The 25,833-nt window shown below is 45.8% G+C and overlaps 1 protein-coding gene across 1 annotated transcript in view; it reads right to left on the bottom strand.

The window, feature by feature from the left end:
- Positions 1–25,833, bottom strand: part of LOC137624323 (protein C-mannosyl-transferase DPY19L3-like) — a 733,373-nt gene that overhangs the window by 114,962 nt on the left and 592,578 nt on the right. The window contains 2 exon segments of the mRNA XM_068354997.1: positions 22,877–23,026; positions 23,587–23,901. Coding sequence (XP_068211098.1) covers positions 22,877–23,026; positions 23,587–23,892 — 456 coding nt within the window. The 5' untranslated portion in view covers positions 23,893–23,901.

The raw sequence follows: 25,833 nt of genomic DNA, 5'->3' as shown, positions 1-25,833 counted from the left end.
ACCACTTTGCCTCGAAGGAGAGACTTGAAGCTTTTCAAGGCCAGATGTACTGCCAACAGCTCCTTGCAGTTGATATGCATGCTCCTCTGACTCGAGTTCCACAGTCCTGAGCATTCCCGACCGTCTAGTGTTGCGCCCCAGCCCACGTCCGAAGCGTCCGAGAAGAGAACGTGGTTGGGAGTCTGAACAGCCAGGGGAAGACCCTCTCTTAGGTTGATATTGTCCTTCCACCAAGTCAGACAAGACTTTATCTTTTCAGAAATCGGGATCGAGACCGCTTCTAGCGTCTTGTCCTTTTTCCAGTGAAAAGCTAGATGGTATTGAAGAGGACGGAGGTGTAGTCTTCCTAGTGACACAAATTGTTCCACGGATGACAGCGTCCCTACCAGACTCATTCACAGCCTGACTGAGCAGCGTTCCTTCTTCAGCATCTCCTGGATGGATAGCAGGGCTTGATCTATTCTGGGGGCTGATCGTCTTGTTGTTCAGCAACGTCCTCATCAGAGGGTTCCTCATCCGAAAACTGATGAGGAAACGGCAACGGAGTGGGCAACGTCTGGCTCGCTGAGTCCGGTCGCACTGGTGCATGCGTGATGGAGCCGGACGCAACATCATGGAACTGCTGCACAGTCTGTAAACTGTCAACAACCATGGGTGCGCGAGGAAGCACAGCGTCCACCCGAGACTGTCTAGACCGTCTGGGTTGTGCAGTCAACACCATACCGGGTTGCTGAGGTTGACGCACTGCGTCAAAACAAGTCACCTCTGCTGGTTGTTGAACGTCCTGAACGTCAACAACCACCTCCGAGCGTCGCTTAACGTCAACGTGCGGCTGGCAACCCACACTGGGTCGCATCGGTGGAGGAACCACCTCAACTGGCAGACGCGAGAAGGTTACCTCAGCGTCAACAGGACGCACAACCGACCGGTTGGAAGGTTGTTGGCCAGAAGGTTCGGCAGCAACCTTCTCCGCATTAAAGTCCTCTATCAAGGACACAAGCTTGGACTGCATGTCTTGCAGCAAAGCCCATTTAGGGTCTACGGGAGCAGGTGCGGCAACAGACGGGGTTAGCGACTGAGGCGGTACCGCTTTCCATCCCTGAAAGCCTTGTTTATGCATGACATAATTGTACAGCAAAACTTCAAAGGCTCGAAAACAGCTGTGAAGTTGACCTGTAAAAAACTTGGAGCGTCTCCTGGCCAGGCGCCAGGGAGAGTCTACGAGATTTGAGAAGTCTATCTGGGCAGAGGCATGAACTCCCAAGCCGAGAACTTCTCTCGTGTCATATCAGACTATCGCTCTATAAGCCAGTTTAAAAGAAGGGAAAGCAAAGGCTGTATCCCCCAAACTCCTCCTGGTGATAAACCAGTCGCCTAGCCAACGTAAAGCTCTCTAGGAGAGCGAGAGAGCACTAGCTTAAAAACAACGGCTTCGAAGTAGCTAGGCCTAGTGTAAGCTCTGACGTTTAGGCGAACGAGGAGCAGCAGTTACAAAAAGATCCGGACAAAGATCCTTAAAAAAAATCATCATGATTTAATTAAAGTCCATAGAGGCTAAGCAGCTTTAGGCTCCTCTCCATCTGACAGAGTCCTCAAGGGAATATCAGTAGGAGGGGGAACAGCAACTTCCTCATCTACAGGAACCTTGTCCGATAGAAGCTGAGTCTCAAGCAAGGGAGAGACCTACTGTGGTGGCAATGCTTTACAAGCAGAGTCCACACTCACTGGTGCATTAGTAGCGGACCAGGACGCAACGTCATGTAACTGCTTGACAGTCTGTGAACTGTCAACAACTGAACTGTCAACCACAACAGGTGCGTGAGGACGCACAGCGTCTACTCGAGACTGCTTTGACTGCCTAGACTGAGCAGTCAAAACAACTCTAGAATGCGGAGGTTGACGCACAGCGTCAAAACAAGTCAACTCCGATTGTTAGCGAACGTCCTGAACGTCAACAGGAGCATCAGCAAGTGGCCTAACGTCCAAATGCGGCTGAAAATCCACACGAGACCGCATCGAGTGTGGTTCTAAACAACCTGACTGACGTGACTTAGCTACGGCAACGTCAACAGGAAGCACAAAGGAACGTTAGGTTGGCTGAAAGCCAGGATATCGATAAGATAAACGGCTAGACTCAACGGACTAATCGGCAGAATAGTCTTCCATAAGGGAGGCAAGCATATTTTGCATGTCTTGCCGTACAACCCATTAAGGATCAACGGAAATGGTTGTGGTAAGAGACGAGGTTAATGTCTGTGACCGCAACACTTTGCCAACAAAAAAGACTCTCGGAGTCTGTGTTACGCTTTTGTTAGGCGGCGAGCAGTTTTCCGATGACTGCATAGGGTCAGAGCTGTCCTAATGGCTGTAACCAGGACGCTGGATCTGTCCTGAAAGGACTGACTTTCGCTTAAGGGCTTCGAAACCTTGTTACAGGTTTCTTATGCGAAAAGCCTTCGGATGACGAGGAGAAAAAACGTCTCTCTCGCCTTATGGTAGGGGAGATCTTGGTAAGATACACCCGATACCATAGAGGGAAACGTCTGTTCGTTGATCAAGGCCTCTCGAACCCATAAGTCGTTCGACATTACTTCTCCCCTGCTAGGGAGCTTGCAAGAGGTCCCGGACTAGGTGAACGACAGGCACGAACAGACGAACCCTCGGACGCAACACTGTAACACTTTGCGCAATATCACTTTATCACTTCGATTTTCTGTTTTGCACTTATTTCACTGAAATCGAAACTCTTACTGATTTCTACCTGAAGCACGCAATTCTACCCTTATCAAAAGGTAGTAATTGCGAAATCAGTCGTATAATGCAAGCTCATTAATACCAGCAAAAAACAGAAAACATATTTTAAGATAAAAATTTCAGTGGCTGGGGAAGAGACTAAACACTAGTTCCTTCAAAACTACGTTTTCAATCTCTAACCGCACATAGCCTGGGGACGAGAATAAAAATTAAAAACGTTTTATCCTTTCTCCCCGTACCGAGACTAGGGACGAGAGCAACTCGAGAACAACGTTACCCGCTTGAACGGAACGTTTTCTCTCCTCTCTCTCCCTCCGTCTCTAACTCTCTCTCTCTTTATCTCTTGATTTCGCACCTAAGAGAAGAGCCCAATTACATTTCGTCAAAAAAAACATGTTATTTGACCAAAGGAAAAAACTGAAAGGTTTTTCAATTAAAAAGTTCCTTTAAAATAAAATTTAAAACATTTGAGCTTAGAAAGAATGAACAAAACGTCAGAATCGATTTACTCTTTCTGCAAAGTGAAACCGTGATACACTCTCTCTCTATCGTAACGATAGAGCGCATGTTGAACGTCCAGAACGTCAACAACTGCGTAGCATAAATAAACTAAACGTTAGTTCATCTTTGAAAAAGGTACGAAGACTATTCAAAGAAATTCTTTCATAAAATATTTCATTTAAAAAGTTTTAAATCCTTAGCTCTTTAAAAGCTATTTATGATATAAAGGGCTCAACGTTGATTAACTTCGGTTTCCAAGTTAGGACCGCCTACTCTCAGGAAAGGTCGCATATAAACAAAACATTAAAATTTATTTTTTATGTTTATTATAAATGGAAAGTTAATCGAAGAGGAGAATTAATTTATAACGTGATAAGATAATTACTAAAAACCTAAACACACTTCTGTCTAAGGGAAGGGTCGGCCATTTAAAAGTGAAAGAAAGTCCATACTCTCTTTTTCACCAAAATTAAATCTATCCAAAACTAGTTCAAGATTTAAGATGAAGATAAAACACCTGCACTGCGAAAGCTCAAACCAGAATATAGTACTTCACCAAATATGATGGGAAAACTCCAGGTTTCAACAGCGAGTAAAGTACGTCTTGTCGACACCTCGACAGAGAGAAAATTGAGTCTTTGTTTACATAAGAGCTGGGAATCTGGTCGACAGATGGCGCTGTTGGGCACACCCGCAACCTGTGTAGCGATCGCTGGCGAGTTTTTTCCGTAGAGTTTGTCTGTCGAGCAACAGAGTTGCAGCTATATATTCACCGGCTAAGTTAAATATTTAAAAATAGATATTACTTGCGAACTACATGAGGCTTACCTGCAATAAACAAGATCCAGCTGACATGGAGTTGACAGCTGTACCTCAAGAGAGGGGAAGATGAAGAAAGAAAAAGGCCAATCTTCTTTAAATTCTTCCCAAACTAAAACTACAGTATATCCTATGTCCTTGACCAGTTGTTAATACGCTCTGCCCTCCTTATTCTCGGGGATTAGGTAACAGACACAAGCGGGAAAATCGAGAACCACAAATGCTTACTGCCATTGGGTGGGGTAATCATAACTTACCAACTCACTGTCCATTGTCTACAAATGGTCGACTGACACACTGTATTGCCTTATATTGTTCTTATGTGGTTTCTATCATATTAAAAGTATTGTATGTATTACTATATGAACACACTCCAGTAACTGTACAAAAGTGTACTGTACACATGGTAAGACTACACAGAACAAGAGTCATCACCACAGCTATATGTAAATACTGTAACATCAAAACACACTTGTTCCTATTTAACAACACTCACTGATGCCGAAGTGCATATTACTGTAATATATGTACAGTACTATTACTACAGTATAGCAATTAGCTAAGGTAACACTTGTAAGTGATTGTGGTTTTAGGCAGGTCAACTTGCACTGTCCCAACTCACCATACATGTAGCCTGTATCTGCATTACTACTGTAAAGTCAGGTATTTTCAATAGTTCTGTACAGTACTTATATAACAGTAACACTAATACATAATGCATACACTAACATAATATAAATTAGAGGAGGTACAAAGTTCTAAGTAATAAAGCTCTTGAGCCGTCGGCTATTTGGCCCGTGGGGTAGCATAATATATGTATCACACATTATAATATCACTATAAACACTGGATATGTACAGATTTTTTTAAAATCACTATTTACATCACAACATGATTCTGCAGAAAGAGGACTGTAGTGGTAGATGCATATGCGAGGAGTGACAATGCGAGAGTGAGTTGGCGTCAGCGAGAGATGGGGTGTTGTGCTGTGCAGAGAGGGAAAAAGCGCAAAGCAAGTTTGATGCAAAGGAGCGTGGTCGGTTTGAAATCGTCGGGCCCCGAGAGCACTTGTTGCAAAACAGCAAATGGGTGAATTTTTGTTTAATAGGAGATACAGTTTTCTGTATCATGAATGACTGAATCCGTGAAGGTAGAACCCGCAAATATCGAGGGCTGACTGTAGTCTTAAGAGGGAGCTAAGGTAGCTAGACCACATGCTAATCAGCCACCACAAAGCCTAGAGTAAACGTATCTAGGGAGCTGTGTCCCGTCTTGCAGGTAGTGGGCTGTGAGGGTAGTTTGGCGACTCCATATGACTAACTGTAGTACCTGTGCCACAGTAAGGTATTTTCAAAATGCCAGGAAGTACTTAGGCCTTGATATCATGAGTTCTGAGTCATGCCCTTCGTTGTTGAGAAGATGAAGGATTAATGGTGGAAAAGAAACTAAGTTTACTCCATTGAGAAGGTTGAGGGTCTTGACTCCATCAACTCAGATCTTACTTCTGCTCTTTCTCCCCCTGGAAAGCATTCCAGGAGGGTCTCTGCTCTGAGACCAAAAGGTCTTTAGCTACCACTGAAGTTACCGCATACAGAGGAGACAGTTTAGTACCAGACGTTCTAATGATGACAGGTGCCATAACAGGCCCTTCCACAGATGAGCTTGCAGTGAGCTTTGCTGAAGGAATGGTTGTGCCGCTTCTTTGAATCTCGCGATTCTGTCCTGCAATGGCAAGACTTTTCCTCGTAAGAGATACCTATCTGCATCCTGAGATATACCAGGTACTGTTTGGGCTCTAGATTTGACTTCTCCCAGTTTAACACAATCCCCAGATCAAGACAAAACTGAAGAAGTCTGTCTCTTTGGAGTGGGAACAAGATGAGACCAAAGTGAACATTTTAGTAAATACCTGAGGGCTGTTGATAGACTGAAACAAAGCACCCTCAAGTGGTATATCTTGTGCATTACAAAGCGAAGGTACTTTCTTGAGGATCAGTGGATAGGGACCTGGAAGTATGCATCTTTTAGACCCAGCATAACCATGAAGTCTTTAGGTCTTACTGCTCGTCTGACCATGAATGCAGTCTCCCATCTTGAAATGAGTCTGCAGAACAAACTTTTTCAAGGCTGAGAGTCTATGACTGGTTTTCAGCCTCCAAACACCTCTACAATAAAAAGAACTGTAAAAGCCTGAAGACTCACCGAGGACCTCTTGCAGAGCGCCCTGTTCTAACATAGTCTGGACTTCTGCCCAAAGGGCGATGAGGACGAATCAGGGGAGGGGAGGAGAGCTGATGAACCCTGAATGGAGGACACCGACTGCCCAGTTTTCAGAGCCGTGGCACTACCTTCTCTGCTAACTAAGCTTCTAGCATCCTCTCACCAATGGTACTGTAGGAAGATTGCTTCCCCAAACGTGGATGTCGTCCGTGTCTACCAGCTTTCCCCCTCGCTCTCTAGCCTTCTTTCCCTGAAAGGGCTGTCTCTAAGGATTACCCTTCTTGGCAAAGAACTGATGAGTACCCCCCTTAAAGGCCCTATGAGCTTGTCGCGTAACTAAAGAAGCCATAGACAAGACAGGTCCCAAAGAGGCAGGCAGGGATGTAACGGTTTGGTGGTGGCGAGTTCTGGCACACTTCGCTCCACTTCTTGATCACTACTTCATCGTGCTCGAGAGGAAATACAGATGAGGTCTTATAGGAGGGAGTTAAAATATGAAGAATCTCACTCCTCACACCAGCTTCTGGAACAACAAAGTCGCATCTCTATACAATCCAGTTGGCCCACTGATTAGCCGCTTGTGGGTTAAAGATCTTCTGCAACACGAAAGAGTCGCAAGAACCTGTTGCTGGCTCAAGAGAATGCAAGCCTAGCCATAGAGAATAGTGCGACTGGATCGTGTGTGCTAACCCCATTGGCGAGATAGGCTCAGCTGATCGTGGATAAGAACGGATCAAATGGGGTTGTACTGGCCATGCGACTACAGGTGCCCGAACACAAGCCTGATTTGTGCATTCCACCTCGCCAAGAGTTTTTGAAAAACCCAAATGTTCAGGAATTGTCAGAAGCTAATGTAACTAAAGCTCAGTGCCTCTCTATGCTAATGGCATGTGGAGGCCATGCAACGAGTGGAATGATTAAAGCCCAAATCAAGAGTCAAGTCTTAGAAGCATTGATAAACTCAAGAAAATTGTCGGAAGAAAATATTGTAGCAGCTCGGGAGCTGTTGGAGGAAGCTGAAGCAGAATTTGTAGCGAAGCAAGAATCAGCTGACCTAGGAACCGAAGGAATGAAAGCAGACAGGAATGTAGAGGCTGAGATTCGACGAATTGCAGCGGAAGAGAATTTGATTAAGTTGAAGATGATGGCAGAAGAGAGAGAAGAAACACAACATGTGAGGGAAATGGAAGCAAGACAGGAAGAAAGAAAGAAAGAAGAAGCACGACACGTGAGGGAAATGGAAGCGAGAGAAATTGCATGATGGGAAGTATGAAAGAGAGAAGCACGACATACGAGGGAATTGGAACTGTTGAATGCTCATGCAACATAGGCAACTCAGATGTTTGATGTGCCGAATGCACAGATGTTAATCCCGAAATTTGCAGAAGCCCCCATCTCAGCGAGTTCTTCGATCATTTTGAAACGGTCGCGTCGATGATGGAATGGCCAGAAGGCAAATGGCCTGTATAAGTGCAGAATGTACTTATTGGGAAAGGACGCAGTGCTTATCTTTCCTTATCTCAGGACCAGAAGAAGGAGTATCAAGAAGTGAAGAAGAGCCAACTACAAGTGTATCATATGACCCCTGAATATTATAATGAAAGATTCCAAAAGTTTGCGGAAGGACGAGAAGATGACTTTCCAGGATTACTCTTATAAGGTACGACGATGTTTTAAAAGATGGATAGATGCGGCTAACATGAAGGAGATGGCTGATTTAGAAGAGTTGATAGTACTAGAATAATATCTACGAGGAATTCTTGACCATATTCAAACGTACTCGAGAGAGAGAGAGGTGAAGAAACTTGATAAAGCCGCTTCACTGAATGAAGATTATGATATAATCAGTCATAAATCCTCCTAAGGTATGAAGTTTCAATCGTCGTTCCGACCAAGTGTCAAGTATTAGCCGAACCATAAAAATCAGTTCAGTAATAACTATGCGAACAAGTTCAATAGTTACAGCAGAAGTAGCACTGGTACTGTTCCAAAGCAGAATGCGATGGTACCACAGCAACAATCGTCGAATCGTCCTCCGTCATGTATCGTGAAAGATGTGCAGAAGGTTAATACAGTATTGTCTGTTATAAGTGTGGCAGGAGATGCCATATCAGTAAGGAATGTTGGTCGAACCAACCAAAAGCAGTCGCCCAAGTGGTTAAGGATAATTCAACTTCACAAAATGCAAAGACAAAGAAACAACTGGGAAAGGACGAAGCGGAAAATAAACCAGCTAACGTTTACACGATGAACAAGACAAACCTAAACAGCATGGATGCCTTTAAACCGTATATTTATGAAGGTATGTTAGCTGCAATAGACAAGAGTGAGCAAACCCCAGTCAAGATATTGCAAGACACAGTTTGTAACTATAGTGTGGTGACATGACGAGTAAACCCGTTAGTGGTACAGTCTTTACAGGAGACTCGGTTTTTTGAAGGGAATAGGAGGTGAGGATGTTACCCTTATTTGCCGTTTGAAACTGTCATGCGAGTTGGTGAAAAGTCATTTTGATTTTGCGGTAAAAGATTCATTGGCGGACAAAGGAGAAGTCCTGCTGGGTAATGAGGTTGGTGGAGCACTGTTTGTGCCTTGTCCCATTTTAACAGAGAAACCATTGAAGTATAGAAGGACTACCCGTATCTGTTTCCTAGTGTGATGACTAAGAGTATGATGAAGAAAGTTATTGCTAAAGAAACCGAAGGAGCGATGAACTTGGAGGATTTGTTTTCGGAAGAAGATTCCCTTGACGGTATACAAGAGGAGAATTCCTGAGTAAGCCGGAGAGAAGAGGAACGACAGACAAATAAACACCTGTTATTATCTTAAAGATGGGTTACTTATGAGAAAGCATAGGCCTACCAATATCCCTGGGAATGCCAAATGGGGTTAGAGGACAAAGATATGTATTTGTGTAGGAACAAATGCCTATATTCAGCCATATAAAATTCTAGTTAAACAAGACAAAAAATGAAGAGGAATTACAAAAAAATAGTGGAAGATTCCTAAAATGTTATTTTCATTAGTAAAATAAATTTTTGAATATACTTACCCGATGATCATATAGCTGTCAGCTCTGCTGCCCGACAGAAAAACCTACGGGCGGAATACGCCAGCGATCGCTATACAGGTGGGGGTGTACATCAACAGCGCCATCTGTCGAGTAGGTACTCAAGTACTCTATGTCAACACAGAACCAATTTTCTCCTCGGTCCACTGGGTCTCTATTGGGGAGGAAGGGTGGGTCCTTTAATTTATGATCATCGGGTAAGTATATTCAAAAATTTATTTTACTAATGAAAATAACATTTTTCAATATTAAACTTACCCGATGATCATATAGCTGATTCACACCCAGGGGGGTGGGTAGAGACCAGCATATATGTTAACATTAAGAGCTAAGTATTCCGTATTTCATTTTAGCAGTTATTCAAAATAACAAACATAAAATTAATAAGTACCTGGTAAGGAAGTCGACTTGAACAATTACTCTGCCTTTTTAAGTACGTCTTCCTTACTGAGCCTCGCGATCCTCACAGGATGCTGAGCGACTCCTAGGAGCTGAAGTATGAAGGGCTGCAACCCATACTAAAGGACCTCATCAAAACCTCTAATCTAGGCGCTTCTCAAGAAAGAACTTGACCACCCGCCAAATCAACCAGGATGCGAAAGGCTTCTTAGCCTTCCGGACAACCCAAAAAACAACAATAAAAATCATTTCAAGAGAAAGATTAAAAAAGGTTATGGGATTATGGGAATGTAGTGGCTGAGCCCTCACCCACTACTGCACTCGCTGCTACGAATGGTCCCAGGGTGTAGCAGTTCTCGTAAAGAGACTGGACATCTTTAAGGTAAAATGATGCGAACACTGACTTGCTTCTCCAATAGGTTGCATCCATTACACTCTGCAGAGATCTGTTTTGTTTGAAGGCCACTGAAGTTGCGACAGCTCTAACTTCATGTGTCCTTACCTTCAGCAAAGCATGGTCCTCCTCATTCAGATGGGAATGAGCTTCTCGAATAAAAAGTCTGATATAATAAGAAACTGCATTCTTCGACATTGGTAAAGAAGGTTTCTTAATGGCGCACCATAAAGCTTCTGATTGTCCACGTAATGGCTTAGTCCGTTTCAAATAGTACTTAAGAGCTCTTACCGGGCATAGTACTCTTTCTTGTTCATTTCCAACCAAATTAGCAAGGCTTGGAATATCGAACGATTTGGGCCAAGGACGAGAAGGAAGTTCGTTTTTGGCTAAAAAACCAAGCTGTAAGGAACATGTAGCCGTTTCAGATGTAAATCCAATGTTCCTGCTGAAGGTGTGTATCTCACTGACTCTTTTAGCTGTTGCTAAGCAGACGAGGAAAAGAGTTTTCAAAGTGAGATCTTTAAAAGAGGCTGATTGAAGTGGCTCGAACCTTGCTGACATAAGGAATCTTAGTACCACGTCTAAGTTCCAACCTGGTGTGGCCAACCGACGCTCCTTCGAGGTCTCAAAAGACTTAAGGAGGTCCTGTAGATCTTTGTTGTTGGAAAGATCTAAGCCTCTGTGACGGAAGTCAGCTATCTGAGTTACAGAGGTACTGGTTGAGGATACTGATTTGGACTTGCACCAACTTCGGAAGACTTCCCACTTCGACTGGTAGACTTTGAGAGTGGATGTCCTCCTAGCTCTAGCAATCGCTCTGGCTGCCTCCTTCGAAAAGCCTCTAGCTCTCGAGAGTCTTTCGATAGTCTGAAGGCAGTCAGACGAAGAGCGTGGAGGCTTGGGTGTACCTTCTTTACATGCGGCTGACGCAGAAGGTCCACTCTTAGAGGAAGTGTTCTGGGAACGTCTACTAGCCATTGCAGTACCTCGGTGAACCATTCTCTCGCGGGCCAGAGGGGAGCAACCAACGTCAACCTTGTCCCTTCGTGAGAGGCGAACTTCTGCAGTACTCTGTTGACAATCTTGAACGGGGGGAACGCATAAAGGTCTAGATGGGACCAATCCAGAAGAAAGGCATCTATGTGAACTGCTGCTGGGTCCGGAATCGGTGAACAATAATTTGGGAGCCTCTTGGTCATCGAGGTTGCGAACAGATCTATGGTGGGTTGACCCCACAATGCCCATAGTTTGTTGCATACATTCTTGTGAAGGGTCCACTCTGTTGGGATGATTTGACCCTTCCAGCTGAGGCGGTCTGCCATGACATTCATGTCGCCTTGAATGAACCTCGTTACTAGGGATATGTTTCGATCTCTTGACCAGGTGAGGAGGTCCCTTGCGATCTCGTACAACTTCATCGAATGAGTCCCTCCTTGCTTGGAGATGTACGCCAGGGCTGTGGTGTTGTCGGAGTTCACCTCCACCACCTTGCCTAGAAGGAGGGACTTGAAGCTTCTCAAGGCCAGATGAACTGCCAGTAGCTCCTTGCAGTTGATGTGCAACTCGCTTTGAACCGCATTCCACGTGCCCGAGCATTCCCGACCGTCCAACGTCGCACCCCAGCCCGTGTCCGATGCGTCCGAGAAGAGAAGGTGGTCGGGGGTCTGAACAGCCAGTGGCAGACCCTCCCTGAGGAGAATGTTGTTCTTCCACCAAGTCAGTGACGACTTCATCTTCTCGGAAATAGGAACCGAGACCGCTTCTAGCGTCTTGTCCTTTCTCCAGTGAGCAGTTAAGTGAAATTGAAGGGGGCGAAGGTGGAGTCTCCCTAACGCGATGAACTGGTCCAGTGATGAAAGCGTCCCTATTAGACTCATCCACTGTCTGACTGAACATCGGTCCTTCTTCAGCATGGACTGGATGCATTCTTGGGCTTGACTGATTCTGGGGGCCGACGGAAAAGCCCGAAAAGCTTGACTCTGAATCTCCATTCCTAGGTATACTATAGTTTGGGATGGGACGAGTTGGGACTTTTCTATATTGACCAGGAGACCCAATTCCTTGGTCAGATCTAGAGTCCACTGTAGATTCTCCAGACAGCGATGACTTGACGCAGCTCTTAAAAGCCAGTCGTCCAAACAGAGGGAGGCTCTGATGTTTGCTAAATGCAGGAATTATGTTATTTTCATTAGTAAAATAAATTTTTGAATATACTAACCCGATAATCATGTAGCTGTCAACTCCGTTGCCCGACAGAATTCTACGGGAGGGATACGCCAGCTATCACTATACTAGAAGGGGGTGTACTCACCAGCGCCACCTGTGGCCAGGTACTGCAGTACTTCTTGTTGACACCACCTCAATTTTTCCTCGGTCCACTGGTTCTCTATGGGGAGGAAGGGTGGGTCAATTAAATCATGATTATCGGGTAAGTATATTCAAAAATTTATTTTACTAATGAAAATAACATTTTTCAATATTAAACTTACCCGATAATCATGTAGCTGATTCACACCCAGGGGGGTGGGTGAAAACCAGTGTACATGACTAAAGGATAGCTAAGTATCCCGTATTTCATATAATCAGTTATTCAGAATAACAATGAAATAATAAGTACCTGGTAAGGAAGTCGACTTGAACCGTTACTCTGCCTTTAATAAGTTCGTCTTCCTTACTGAGCGCAGCGTTCCTCTTAGGAGGCTGAATCAACTCTAAGGTGCTAAAGTATACAGGGCTGCAACCCATACTAAAGGACCTCTACACAACCTCTAACCCAGGCGCTTCTCAAGAATGAATTGACCACCCGCCAAATCAAAAAAGGATGCGGAAGGCTTCTTAGCCTACCGTAACAACCCAAAAAACAACAATAAAAGCATTCAAGAGAAAGGTTAAAAAAGGTTATGGGATTAAGGGAATGTAGTGGCTGAGCCCTCACCTACTACTGCACTCGCTGCTACGAATGGTCCCAGGGTGTAGCAGTTCTCGTAAAGAGACTGGACATCTTTAAGATAAAATGATGCAAACACTGACTTGCTCCTCCAATAAGTTGCATCCATAATGCTCTGCAGAGAACGGTTCTTATTAAAGGCCATCGAAGTGGCTACGGCTCTCACTTCGTGGGTCCTTACCTTCAGCAAAGCAAGGTCTTCATCCTTCATGTGAGAATGGGCTTCTCTAATCAGAAGCCTTATATAATACGAAACTCCGTTTTTGGACATGGGCATCGAAGGTTTCTTGATTGCACACCATAAGGCTTCTGACTGTCCTCGTATAGGTTTTGACCTATTAAGATAATATTTCAGAGCTCTGACAGGGCAAAGAACTCTTTCTAGCTCGTTACCCACCATGTTGGAAAGGCTAGGAATTTCAAACGATCTAGGCCAAGGACGTGAAGGACGTTCATTCTTAGCTAAAAATCCGAGCTGTAAAGAACATGTTGCAGATTCGGATGTGAACCCAATGTTCTTGCTGAAGGCGTGAACCTCACTAACTCTCTTAGCTGTTGCAAGGCAGACGAGGAAAAGAGTCTTGAGGGTAAGGTCCTTGAAGGAAGCTGACTGGAGAGGTTCGAACCTAGGAGACATAAGGAACCTTAAGACTACGTCTAGATTCCAGCCTGGAGTGGATAAACGACGTTCTTTAGAAGTCTCGAAAGATTTAAGGATGTCTTGAAGGTCCTTGTTGGAAGAAAGGTCCAAACCTCTGTGGCGGAGAACTGAAGCCAACATACTTCTGTACCCTTTAATCGTAGGAGCCGAAAGGGATCTCTCATTCCTTAGATGTAATAGGAAGTCAGCTATTTGGGTTACAGAGGTATTGGTAGAGGAAACTGCATTGGCTCTACACCAGCTTCGGAAGACTTCCCACTTGGATTGGTAGACTCTACGAGTGGATACCCTCCTTGCTCTGGCAATCGCTCTGGCTGCCTCCTTCGAAAAGCCTCTAGCTCTAGCGAATCTTTCGACAGTCTGAAGGCAGTCAGACAAAGAGCGTGGAGGTTTGGGTGTACCTTGTCTACGTGAGGTTGACGTAGAAGGTCCACTCTTAGAGGGAGAGTCCTGGGAACGTCGACCAGCCATTGTAGTACCTCTGTGAACCATTCTCTTGCAGGCCAAAGGGGAGCAACCAGCGTCAGCCGTGTCCCTTCGTGCGAGACGAACTTCTGAATGACTCTGTTGATGATCTTGAACGGTGGGAATGCGTAAAGGTCGAGATGGGACCAATTCAGCAGAAAAGCATCCACATGAACTGCTGCTGGGTCTGGAACTGGGGAACAGTACAACGGAAGCCTCTTGGTCATGGAGGTGGCAAACAGATCTATCGTAGGTTGACCCCACAAGGTCCAAAGTCTGTTGCACACGCTCTTGTGAAGGGTCCATTCCGTGGGGATGACTTGATCTTTTCTGCTTAGGCGATCTGCTGAGACGTTCATGTTGCCCTGAATGAACCTCGTTACTAGAGTGAGGTTTAGACTTCTTGACCAAATGAGGAGGTCCCTTGCTATCTCGTACAGGTTCCTCGAATGGGTCCCTCCCTGCTTGGAGATGTAAGCCAAGGCTGTGGTGTTGTCGGAGTTCACCTCCACCACCTTGCCTAGCAGGAGGGACTTGAAGTTCATAAGGGCCATATGAACTGCCAGCAGCTCCTTGCAGTTGATGTGGAGCGTTTCCTGTTCCCTGTTCCATGTTCCCGAGCATTCCTGTCCGTTCAAGGTCGCGCCCCAGCCCGAGTCTGATGCATCCGAGAAGAGATGAAGATTGGGGGTCTGAATCGCTAACGATAGGCCCTCCTTGAGAAGGAGGTTGGTCTTCCACCACAAGAGAGTGGTCTTCATCTCTTTGGTGACAGGAATAGAGACTGCTTCGAGCGTCAAATCCTTGTCCCAATGAGCTGCTAGATGGAATTGGAGAGGGCGGAGGTGGAGTCTCCCTAACTCGACGAACAGGGCTAACGATGACAGGGTCCCTGTTAGACTCATCCACTGTCTCACCGAGCAACTGTTCCTCTTCAGCATGCTCAGGATGCATTCTAGGGCTTGGCTTATCCTTGGGGCCGATGGAAAAGCCCGAAAATCCTGACTCCGAATCTCCATTCCCAGGTAAACTATGGATTGGGAGGGAATGAGCTGGGACTTTTCTAAGTTGACTAATAGACCCAGTTCCTTGATCAAGTCCAAAGTCCAGTTGAGACTCTCCAGACAGCGACGACTCGTGGAGGCTCTCAACAGCCAGTCGTCTAAATAAAGGGAGGCTCTGATGTCCGATAAGTGGAGGAATTTTGCAATATTCCTCATCAGATGCGTAAACACCATAGGAGCTGTGCTTAGGCCAAAACACAGGGCTTGGAATTGGTACACAACCTTTCCAAAAACGAATCTCAGGAAAGGTTGGGAGTCTGGATGAATAGGAACGTGAAAGTAAGCGTCTTTCAGATCCAACGAGACCATCCAGTCCTCCTGCCTGACCGCTGCTAGGACCGACTTCGTCGTCTCCATAGTGAACGTCTGCTTGGTGACATAAGCATTGAGCGCGCTGACGTCCAGCACCGGTCTCCAACCTCCTGTCTTCTTGGCCACCAGAAAGAGACGGTTGTAGAAGCCCGGGGATTGATGGTCCCGGACTATAACCACTGCCTTCTTCTGTAACAGGAGCGACACCTCCTGGTGCAACGCTAGCCTCTTGTCCTTTTCCTTGTAGTTGGGAGAGAGGTTGATGGGAGAAGTGGTCAGAGGGGGTTTGCGGCAGAATGGTATCCTGTAACCCTCCCTTAGCCACCTGACAGACTGGGCGTCTGCACCTCTCCTTTCCCAAGCTTGCCAGAAGGTCTTGAGTCTGGCTCCTACTGCTGTCTGGAGAGGAGGAGAGTCAGTGTTTGCCTTTTGAAGTCTTGGGACCTTTCCTAGACCTGCTCCTGGAAGAGTCTGGACGGGAGCTTCCTCGGCTGGGGGCTCTGCCACGAAAGGGCGGAATAAACCTTGTAGCAGGAGTATCAGCCACTGGGGTGCGGTAAGTCCTGGGAACTGAGGGAGCAACCTTAGCCTTACGAGCTGAAGAGGCCACAAGATCATGAGTGTCCTTCTGAATCAGGGCCGCAGACAAATCCTTGATAAGCTCTTCGGGGAACAAGAACTTAGAAAGCGGAGCAAAAAGGAGTTGAGACCTTTGACAAGGTGTGATGCTGGAAGAAAGAAAAGTGCAAAGTTGCTCCCTTTTCTTAAGAACTCCTGAAACAAACATTGAAGCAAGCTCGCCGGACCCATCCCGAATTGCTTTATCCATGCAGGACATTAAAAGCATGGCTGAGTCCTTGTCCGCAGGGGAGGTCTTCTTGCTCAGGGCCCCCAGGCACCAGTCGAGAAAATTGAAAATCTCAAAGGCACGAAATACACCCTTTAAGAAGTGGTCTAAGTCGGAAAAGGTCCAGCAGACCTTAGAGCGCCTCATCGCTGATCTACGAGGAGAGTCGACCAAACTTGAGAAATCAGCCTGGGCAGAGGCAGGGACTCCCAAGCCTGGTTCCTCTCCTGTGGCATACCATACGCCCGCCTTAGAAGTGAGCTTAGTAGGTGGGAACATAAAGGAAGTCTTCCCTAGTTGCTGTTTGGACTGCAACCAATCCCCTAATATTCTTAAAGCTCTCTTAGAGGATCTAGCAAAGACGAGCTTAGTATAGGCTGACTTAACCGGTTGCATGCCCAGCGAAAACTCAGATGGAGGAGAGCGGGGGGTAGCAGAAACAAAATGGTCCGGGTATACCTCTCTGAAAAGAGCCAGGACCTTACGAAAGTCAATGGGTAGAGGAGAAGACTTGGGTTCCTCCACGTCCGAAGAGGGATCTAGGTGCGCAGCTTCCTCCTCAGAAACCTCATCACCAGAGTGTAGCGAAGTGAGAGGTAAAGTAACAGCGGTATGCTGAACAGCAGAATCTGAACAAGCGGGTGCATAAACACTTGTGGTTTCATCCTCAAGTCTCTGTTGCTGAGTTAAAACCTGAGGTTCAGGCTGCAAAGACTGGTCAAGAAGAGTGGAGGAAGGTAGGCGCATGGGTTGAGGTGGTTGACTCCTAGCATGAGCTTCCTGTCTCAAGAGTTGCGCTTGCTGCAAGGGTTGCGGATACGCAGTAGCAGGTTCCTGAGGAACGAGTTGAGGTTCCTGAGGTGTGAGCTGCGAGAGTTGAGGTAGCGGCTGCGCAGAACGCAGTTCCTGTCTCGCGAGTTGAGGTTCCTGAGGTGCTAGCCTTAAGAGTTGAGGCTCTCGCCTTGAGGAGAGTTGAGGTCGCTGCAGCGAGAGCTGAGGTGGCTGCCTCATGGATGGAAGAGGTTGTCGTACCTCAAGAGGTTGTTGCCTCGATGGTCTAACCGCAAGAGGAAGAGGAGGAAGTAAAGCATAAGACTCCTGCTCCCATTGTTGAGGTTGCCTTAAGGAAGGCTGAGGTTGCTGCACACCGCTGGTAACTGGCAACTCAGAACGCGGTAAGGTAGCCTGAGGAACCTCAACTTCGTACGCCTGGCAGACTGGACTGCGGTGAGGCGGAGCGCTCGCATAAGGAGGTGCAACCTTCTCAGCCTGAAACTCACGCATTAAGACCGCAAGCTGCGACTGCATGGACTGCAGCAAAGTCATCTTGGGGTCAGCAGACGCTAAGGTCTGCTGAGGCAAAGCCTTAACAGAAGATGAGGTCTGTTGAGGTATCGCCTTACCTCTCTTAGGAGGTGTACAGTCACCTGATGACAGCGGAGAGTCAGAGCTAATCCAATGACTGCATCCGGGTTGTTGAACTCTTGAGGTCTGGACTTTACGTTTAAGAGGTCTTGAGACCTGAGTCCAGCGTTTCCTCCCCGATATTTCTTCTGCAGACGAGTAAAAGACGGGCTCAATCGTCTGCGGGTGGGAGTGACGGTCTCTGTAAGACACGCCCGCAACCACCGAGGATACTTCTGTGCGCCGATCAAGGCCTGCCGAACCCTTTTGCCCTTCGACATTGCTTCTCCCCTGGGCTTGGGAGCTTGCAAGAGGTCCCGGACTGGGAGGACGACTGGCACGCACAGAAGTACCCTCACGCACAACACTGACACTGACACTAGCACTCGGCACCGCACTGACACTAGCACTTGGCACAGCACTGGCACTATCACCTCCCACTGCACTTTTGACCTTAAGTTCTTTGACGTCTGCCAAAAGAGACTTATGGTCACTAACCACCGATTCCACTTTGTCACCTAAAGCCTGAATGGCACGCAAAACAACTGACATATCAGGCTGAGCACAAATAGTAGGTTCGGGGGTAGCCACTACAGGGGGAGGAAAAGGTTGAGGATCATGAGGTGAGGAAAAAAGCGAAGAGCGAGAAGAACTCCTCCTAACTCTCTCTCTCTCTAACTTGGTTGAATATTTAAGGAATCGAACAAATTCAAGTTCCGAAAGTCCGGCGCATTCCTCACATCGATCTTCCAACTGACAGGGTCTTTCCCTACAGTCAGAACAAGCGGTGTGAGGATCAACCGAGGCCTTCGGAATACGCCTATTACAAGACCTACATCGTCTATGGGGAGGGGCTTGTGAAAGGTCAGACATCTTGAATCAAAGAGCAAGTCAAGGGGGATTCCAAATCAAGCAAAAGATCGTTAACCATTAATCAAAACCAAATAAAAGCTATCTAAGCTAATTAGAAAAGTTTCCAGTATAGCGAAAGCTGAAATCTTAGAGAAATACTTCACCAAAAACCGTGAACAATACTCCAAAATCATAAGCGTATCCAAGAACGTCTTGCCGGAAGCACGACAGAGGAAAAATTGAGGTGGTGTCAACAAGAAGTACTACAGTACCTGGCCACAGGTGGCGCTGGTGAGTACACCCCCTTCTAGTATAGTGATAGCTGGCGTATCCCTCCCGTAGAATTCTGTCGGGCAACGGAGTTGACAGCTACATGATTATCGGGTAAGTTTAATATTGAAAATGGCAATTTTCCTCATCAGTTTGGTAAAAACTAGAGGTGCCGTGCTTAGGCCAAAGCACAGGGCTTGGAACTGGTATACAACCTTCCCGAAAACGAACCTTAGAAAAGGTTGGGAATCTGGGTGGATGGGGATGTGAAAGTAAGCGTCCTTTAGGTCTAACGAGACCATCCAGTCTTCCTTCCTGACCGATGCTAGAACCGACTTTGTCGTCTCCATGGTGAACGTCTGCTTTGTGACAAAGACATTCAGAGAACTGACGTCTAGCACCGGTCTCCACCCTCCTGTCTTCTTCGGCACTAAGAAGAGGCGGTTGTAGAAGCCCGGGGATTGATGGTCCCGGACTATGACTACTGCTCCCTTTTGTAGTAAGAGAGACACCTCTTGCTGTAAAGCTAGCCTCTTGTCCTCCTCTCTGTACCTGGGAGAGAGGTTGATGGGAGTCGTTGCTAGAGGGGGCTTGCGCAAGAATGGAATCTTGTACCCCTCCCTGAGTAACTTCACAGACTGTACGTCTGCGCCCCTGTTCTCCCAGGCCTGCCAGTAGTTCTTGAGCCTGGCTCCCACTGCTGTCTGAAGAAGGTGGCAGTCAGACTCTGCCTCTAGAGGACTTGGAACCCTTCTTCTTGCTCCCACGTTGACTTCCGGCACGAGCACCTCCTCTGCTGGAGGCTCTGCCACGAAAGGGCGGAATGAACCTTGACGCTGGAGTGTCCATCCTGGGTCTAGGTACGGAGGGCAAAGGGGTGACTTTGCGTGCGGATGACGACACCAGGTCATGGGTGTCTTTCTGGATCAAGGAGGCAGCAATCTCCTTGATCAACTCTTCAGGGAAGAGACACTTCGAGAGTGGAGCAAACATAAGCTCCGACTTTTGACATGGGGTGACTCCAGCTGACAAGAAGGAGCAAAGGTGATCTCGCTTCTTGAGGACCCCAGACACGAAAGAAGCCGCAAGCTCACTAGAACCATCCCGAATGGCTTTGTCCATGCAGGACATGATGAGCATGGAAGTTTCCTTATCAGAAGGGGAGGTCTTCCTGCTCAACGCTGCCAAACACCAGTCCAAGAAGTTAAAGACTTCGAATGCGCGGAAAACTCCCTTCATAAGATGGTCCATATCCGAAGGAGTCCAGCAAATCTTGGAGTGTCTCATAGCCAGCCTGCGGGGAGAGTCTACCAGACTTGAGAAGTCGCCCTGGGCAGAGGCAGGAACTCCCAAGCCGAGAACTTCTCCCGTGGCATACCAGACGCTAGATCTGGAAGCAAGCTTGACCGGGGGAAACATGAAGGATGTCTTCCCAAGTTGCTTCTTGGACTGCAACCACTCTCCCAGTGCCCTTAAAGCTCTCTTGGACGAGCGAGCGAGTACGAGCTTCGTAAAGGCAGGAGCTGCTGACTGCATGCCTAAAGCGAACTCAGAGGGAGGCGAGCGTGGTGCTGCAGACACAAACTGATCCGGATATAAATCCTTAAACAGCGCAAGCACTTTCCTAAAGTCTAAGGAGGGAGGCGTGGTCTTGGGTTCTTCGATGTCCGAGTGTTGGTCGTCAAGATGTGCAGCTTCGTCATCATCAGAGATACCATCGTCTGAATGTTGAGTAGGAAGAGGCAACGGAGTGGGCTGGACGGCTGAGTCCGGCAGCACGGGTGCATGCGTGGCTGCACTGGACCCAACATCATGCCACTGTTGGTCAGTCTGAGAACTGGCAACAACCAAAGCTGAGTGGGTGCGCAAAGCGTCTACTCCCGACTGTGGAAGGATAGCGGAGACCACCGTGGGTTGCGGAGGCTGACGCACCGCGTCAAAACACGGCAGCCTAACTCCACCCTCCTGTTGTTGTGGTAGCTCACGCACGGCGACGGAGGGTTCCGTGCGTCTGTGAACGTCAGCATGCGTCTGGCAGGGTCGACTGCGCATGGGTGGAGGAGCTCTCACAGCTGGAGTGTGGGAGCAGGCAGCCTCAGTGTCTGCTGGGCGCACAACCGTGGCAGGTTGTAGGCTAACGGGTGCAGCGTCAACCTTCTCCGCACGAAACTCCTGCATAACCGCAGCTAACTGAGTCTGCATAGACTGCAGTAAAGACCACTTAGGGTCTACAAAAGCGGCAACAGACGGAGTTACTGTCCGTTGTGACTGAGGGTCTAAAACAGCGGGTGCGGCAACAGACGGAGTTACTGCCTGTTGCGGTACCACTTTGCCTCTCTTAGGAGGTGTGCAGTCGTCGGAGGACTGCAGCGAGTCCGAACTGACCCAGTGGCTACACCTGGGCCGTTGGACTAGCTCGGAAGGGACCTTACGTTTAAGAGGCCGTGAGACCTTGGTCCATCGTTTCTGTCGAGAAACCTCTTCCGCAGACGAGGAATGAATGGGCTCACTCGTCTTCTTGTGGGTGGGACGATCTAGGTAAGATACGTCCGAAACCACGGAGGGTACGTCTGTACGCTGATTAAAGCCTGTCGAACCCTTTGGTCGTACGACATTGCTTCTCCCCTGGGCTTGGGAGCTTGCAAGAGGTCCCGGACTGGGAGGACGATAGGCACGAACAGACGCACCCTCATGCGTAACACTGACACTTTTCACTGCACTGACACTCACTTCACTTCCCACTGCACTTTTACCTTTCAACTCTCTGACGTCAGCCATGAGTTGATTGCGGTCATTCGCCAATGACTCGACTCTCTCACCTAGAGCCTGAATGGCACGCATCATATCTGCCATTGAAGGTTGATGAGAGCTAGCAGGGGGGTCGGGTGCAACCACTACAGGGGAAGGAATAGGTTGAGGGGCATGGGGAGAGGAAAAATCAATTGAGCGAGACGAACTCCTCCTGATCCTATCCTTCTCTAGCCCACGTGCATATTTCAGGAATTCTTGAAACCCGAATTCCGAAAGCCCAGCGCATTCCTCACATCGATCTTTCAATTGACAGGCTTTACCCCTACAATTGGAACAAACGGTGTGCGGATCGATAGAGGCCTTCGGAAGACGCCTTGAACAGTCCCTAGCGCTACATTTCCTGTACTTGGGGACTTGAGAAGGGTCAGACATCTTGAATTAGTCAAAGGGGGGAATTCAAAATCTATCCAAGTCGTCAACAAATAATCCAAATCCAAAAAAAAATGCAAGGAAGTATTGAAGATAACTTCTGCACAGCGATAGCTAATAACCAGAAATGAATACTTCACCAAATAACGTGAAAATCAATCCAGAAAACAAGAGCGTATTCAGTAGGTCTTGCCGGTGACACGACAGAGAGAAAATTGGTTCTGTGTTGACATAGAGTACTTGAGTACCTACTCGACAGATGGCGCTGTTGATGTACACCCCCACCTGTATAGCGATCGCTGGCGTATTCCGCCCGTAGGTTTTTCTGTCGGGCAGCAGAGCTGACAGCTATATGATCATCGGGTAAGTTTAATATTGAAAAATCAAAGCCCCATGTACTGTAGTGCATTGATTATTATTATTATTATTATTATTATTATTATTATTATTATTATTATTATTATTATTATTATTATTATTAGCTAGGCTACTACCATAGTTGGAAAAGCAGGATGCTATAAGCAGGTTGTTCAGTAATACTTTTGTGGAATATATTCTTCACCTTCAATTACAATACTTCATAAACAAGCACATAAAGCATAAACAGGAAGGAAATCAAATGTCAAATATGTAAATTTATAGTAAACAAATTAATAAAATTTCATGTACAGTAAAAATATAGATGAAAAAGTACAAATAATGTACCATAATTACCTTGATATTGGAAAACCATAATTGATTCTCATGAAGTGTGTGCAAATACTGGGGGTACTTTGAAACTATAACAATAATGGCAACAACACCAACTGTGCCACTCAGAATTCTCCAAAGCAAAATATACATGGCTGTTAACTCTTCCTCAATCTGCAAAACATATACAAAAATTCAATATTTCTGATTTTTCATATTCCCAAAGTTCTATTTTCAGAAATGTAGGTCACATTTGCCTTTCTTTCATTAGTTTATAATAGCTATCTGAGTAATAAATCTCAATGCCATCAGATTAAAAAATATGGATAGCTACTTTACACAAACAGCTAATTTACAATAGTGCACAGTAATACTAAAAAAAAAAACACACGTTTGGCAGAGGTTCAAAACTTCAAAAAATATATTTTGGATAAAAATACATGAGGAGTCAGGAGTTTGATCCCAGCTCACAGCTCAATAGCTTTCCATGGATTCTGTTATACCTTACCATCCTTAGAGGCTATGGGTATGGGTTTTGGGAGACCTATAGCTCTCCATAGTTCACAAGGATGATAAGGTTGCAGGTCCTAGTCAAAACCATTAGGCTCCGAGTGCAGCTCCAATTTGTGACTCATGGATTACAAGCTATGGATGTTTTCACTAGGTTACCAATTCTCTGTCATATACCAAATTATCAAGTCAATAATAACAAACTGTAGGCTAAAATCACAAACCTCCTCATCATACTCTTCACATGTTGTAAAGATGCTTTCTAAATAATCATTGACATAATCTATTATGCCCCTTTTCTTGCCTTCTTCATTCCCTTCCTTTCTTTCTTCTTCAGTCACATCCTTTACCTCTTTTTCTATATCATTATCATTTTCTTGATTGAGATCTTTTATGTCCCAAGCATAGTCACCAACATCAGTTTCTTCCTTATGGTCACTGACAAAATCTCTCAAGAAATCTTCTTTATCAGCACTCCATGCCAGCTCATTATCTTCTTCTTGACATAGATAACTGGCTTCAGAATCCATGTTTCATGTCTATAAACAAAGAACATTAACATTAAAAAGCCTTGATCAGAAACATAACACTGTACAGTATACTGTACAATAGGTTAAATAATTTTATTTAAAATACTTAGGGAATTGCATTAATGTCAAACTTAAAAGGAATATAATACAGGCAACCATGTTAACACTGTATTTATAACAATAGGTGAATACGAGAAAGTATTAAACAAAGGACAGAACTACATAAGTAAAATGGGACAGTACTGTATGATGGTCATCTAAGTCTCTGGAGCTGTAAGATTGGCATATATTCGCTCAAAATCTATTTTTGGGCGAGATAGCCATGTCGTCCTGATGGAAGGTTCCTTTAAGTAGCTTCCTAGGGTATATTTGACTACAGTGATATTCCCAGAGAATTTAACTTAAGGTTTCCAGAATTATAATTCCTGGCGCGAATATCCTTAAAGTTTCCTTTTAGGAAATCGCATATCAGGGGACGTATTCTTGACACGCCACATAGCAATCTGCACCCCCCATAGCGTTTACGCTTCAAGGGGGAAAAGTGGCAAAATAAAAGAGGAGCCGTTATAAAATTCTCCTTCCTCCTTACTGTTTGAGTACTCAGATGGCGCCATAATCATCGGCCATCTTTAGTCCTTGTAGCGTTAAGCCGGTACTATAGATACAGTAATATCGGGAGGGATCCTGCCAAGGCCTTTCATAGAAAGGAGGGCGGATCCATCAGGACGACATGGCTATGTCACCCAAAAATAGATTTTTCGCTTCGCTCAAAATCCGTTTTTGGGGCTCAGACCATGTCGTCCTGATGGAAGTTTACCAGAGCATTAATGTATCCGTGGATTTCCCTGTTGTGCCTTAGACTTCAAGACAATATTTCCTTGGTCCTTTAGACCGAAGAGACCTATGACAACACCGTTATATGTCATTTCTTCTAATCATATACTATGTTAGTGCTTCCTGCCCCCTACAGGGAAGAGTCGAACTACAGTACTGTAGACTTGGGAAAAATTCTCGAAGTTGCATATTTCATATAACCCACCTAGCATTCAAAAAGGGACATGCAGGGCTCACTGTACATCATTAGCCAAAGTTTGTATCTAGTATTAGAACAAGTTCTTTCTAGCTAGAGAGGTTTGTATACACGTAACATAAAAGGGTTGAAATGAATGCTCCCACATAACTTTATTAAAATGTTTAGGGCGAAATAAGACGCACAAAACAATTAATTAATTATTATCAAGCAATAAATAAAATTCAGCATACATTTATAATAATGTAAAAAATGCAAGTGAAAATAAAATTCAATAACATAGACAAGACAACATAAATCAGAAATGCTTGTTTTACCTGAAAACAAAAACTTTGCCACATCACATGAAAATTTTGTAAATTTTAATGTCTTTCTGAGAAATCTGTCTATTTATACTTGTGTAAAAAACACATGGCACTTAGTGTTCAGTCTATGTTTCATCACCTTTGTGTACTGGAACAGTCAATAATGGCACCGTGATGACATTCCACTTACCATGTTGCACTATAAAGTACCAACAAGTACACCCTTTAGAAATATAGTCCCACATAATTCACTGTTCCTCGCAGCACTGAGTGACAGGTTTTAGCACACTACCTGCCGCTACCAGGAAACATTTCAGTTCTTGCACTTGCTTCGCATAGTGTTTGAAAAACACTCTGGATGACTTCCATCCAGTAAACGAGCGAAGGCTCTCGAAATCCATAAGCTGGAAGAAATTTAGCGAAGACGCAATCTCCCTAGGATCATGACCTGCGGGTGTACTGTCAGGATCCGCTCTGTGAATGAAGAAGGTGATCTTCGCCCTTAGTTGTTTCAGGGATAAGTTTGAGCCCGATGTTTCTCCTTTAAACAGCTGACCTCCCCCAAAGTCTGAAGTTCTGCGAAGATAGACCTTTAGACTCTCCACT

The sequence above is a fragment of the Palaemon carinicauda genome, chromosome 31 (genome assembly GCF_036898095.1).
Source record: "Palaemon carinicauda isolate YSFRI2023 chromosome 31, ASM3689809v2, whole genome shotgun sequence".
NCBI lineage: Eukaryota > Metazoa > Arthropoda > Malacostraca > Decapoda > Palaemonidae > Palaemon > Palaemon carinicauda.
The sequence above is the reverse complement of the archived record's forward strand: the minus strand, read 5'-3'. Positions and strand labels throughout refer to the sequence as shown.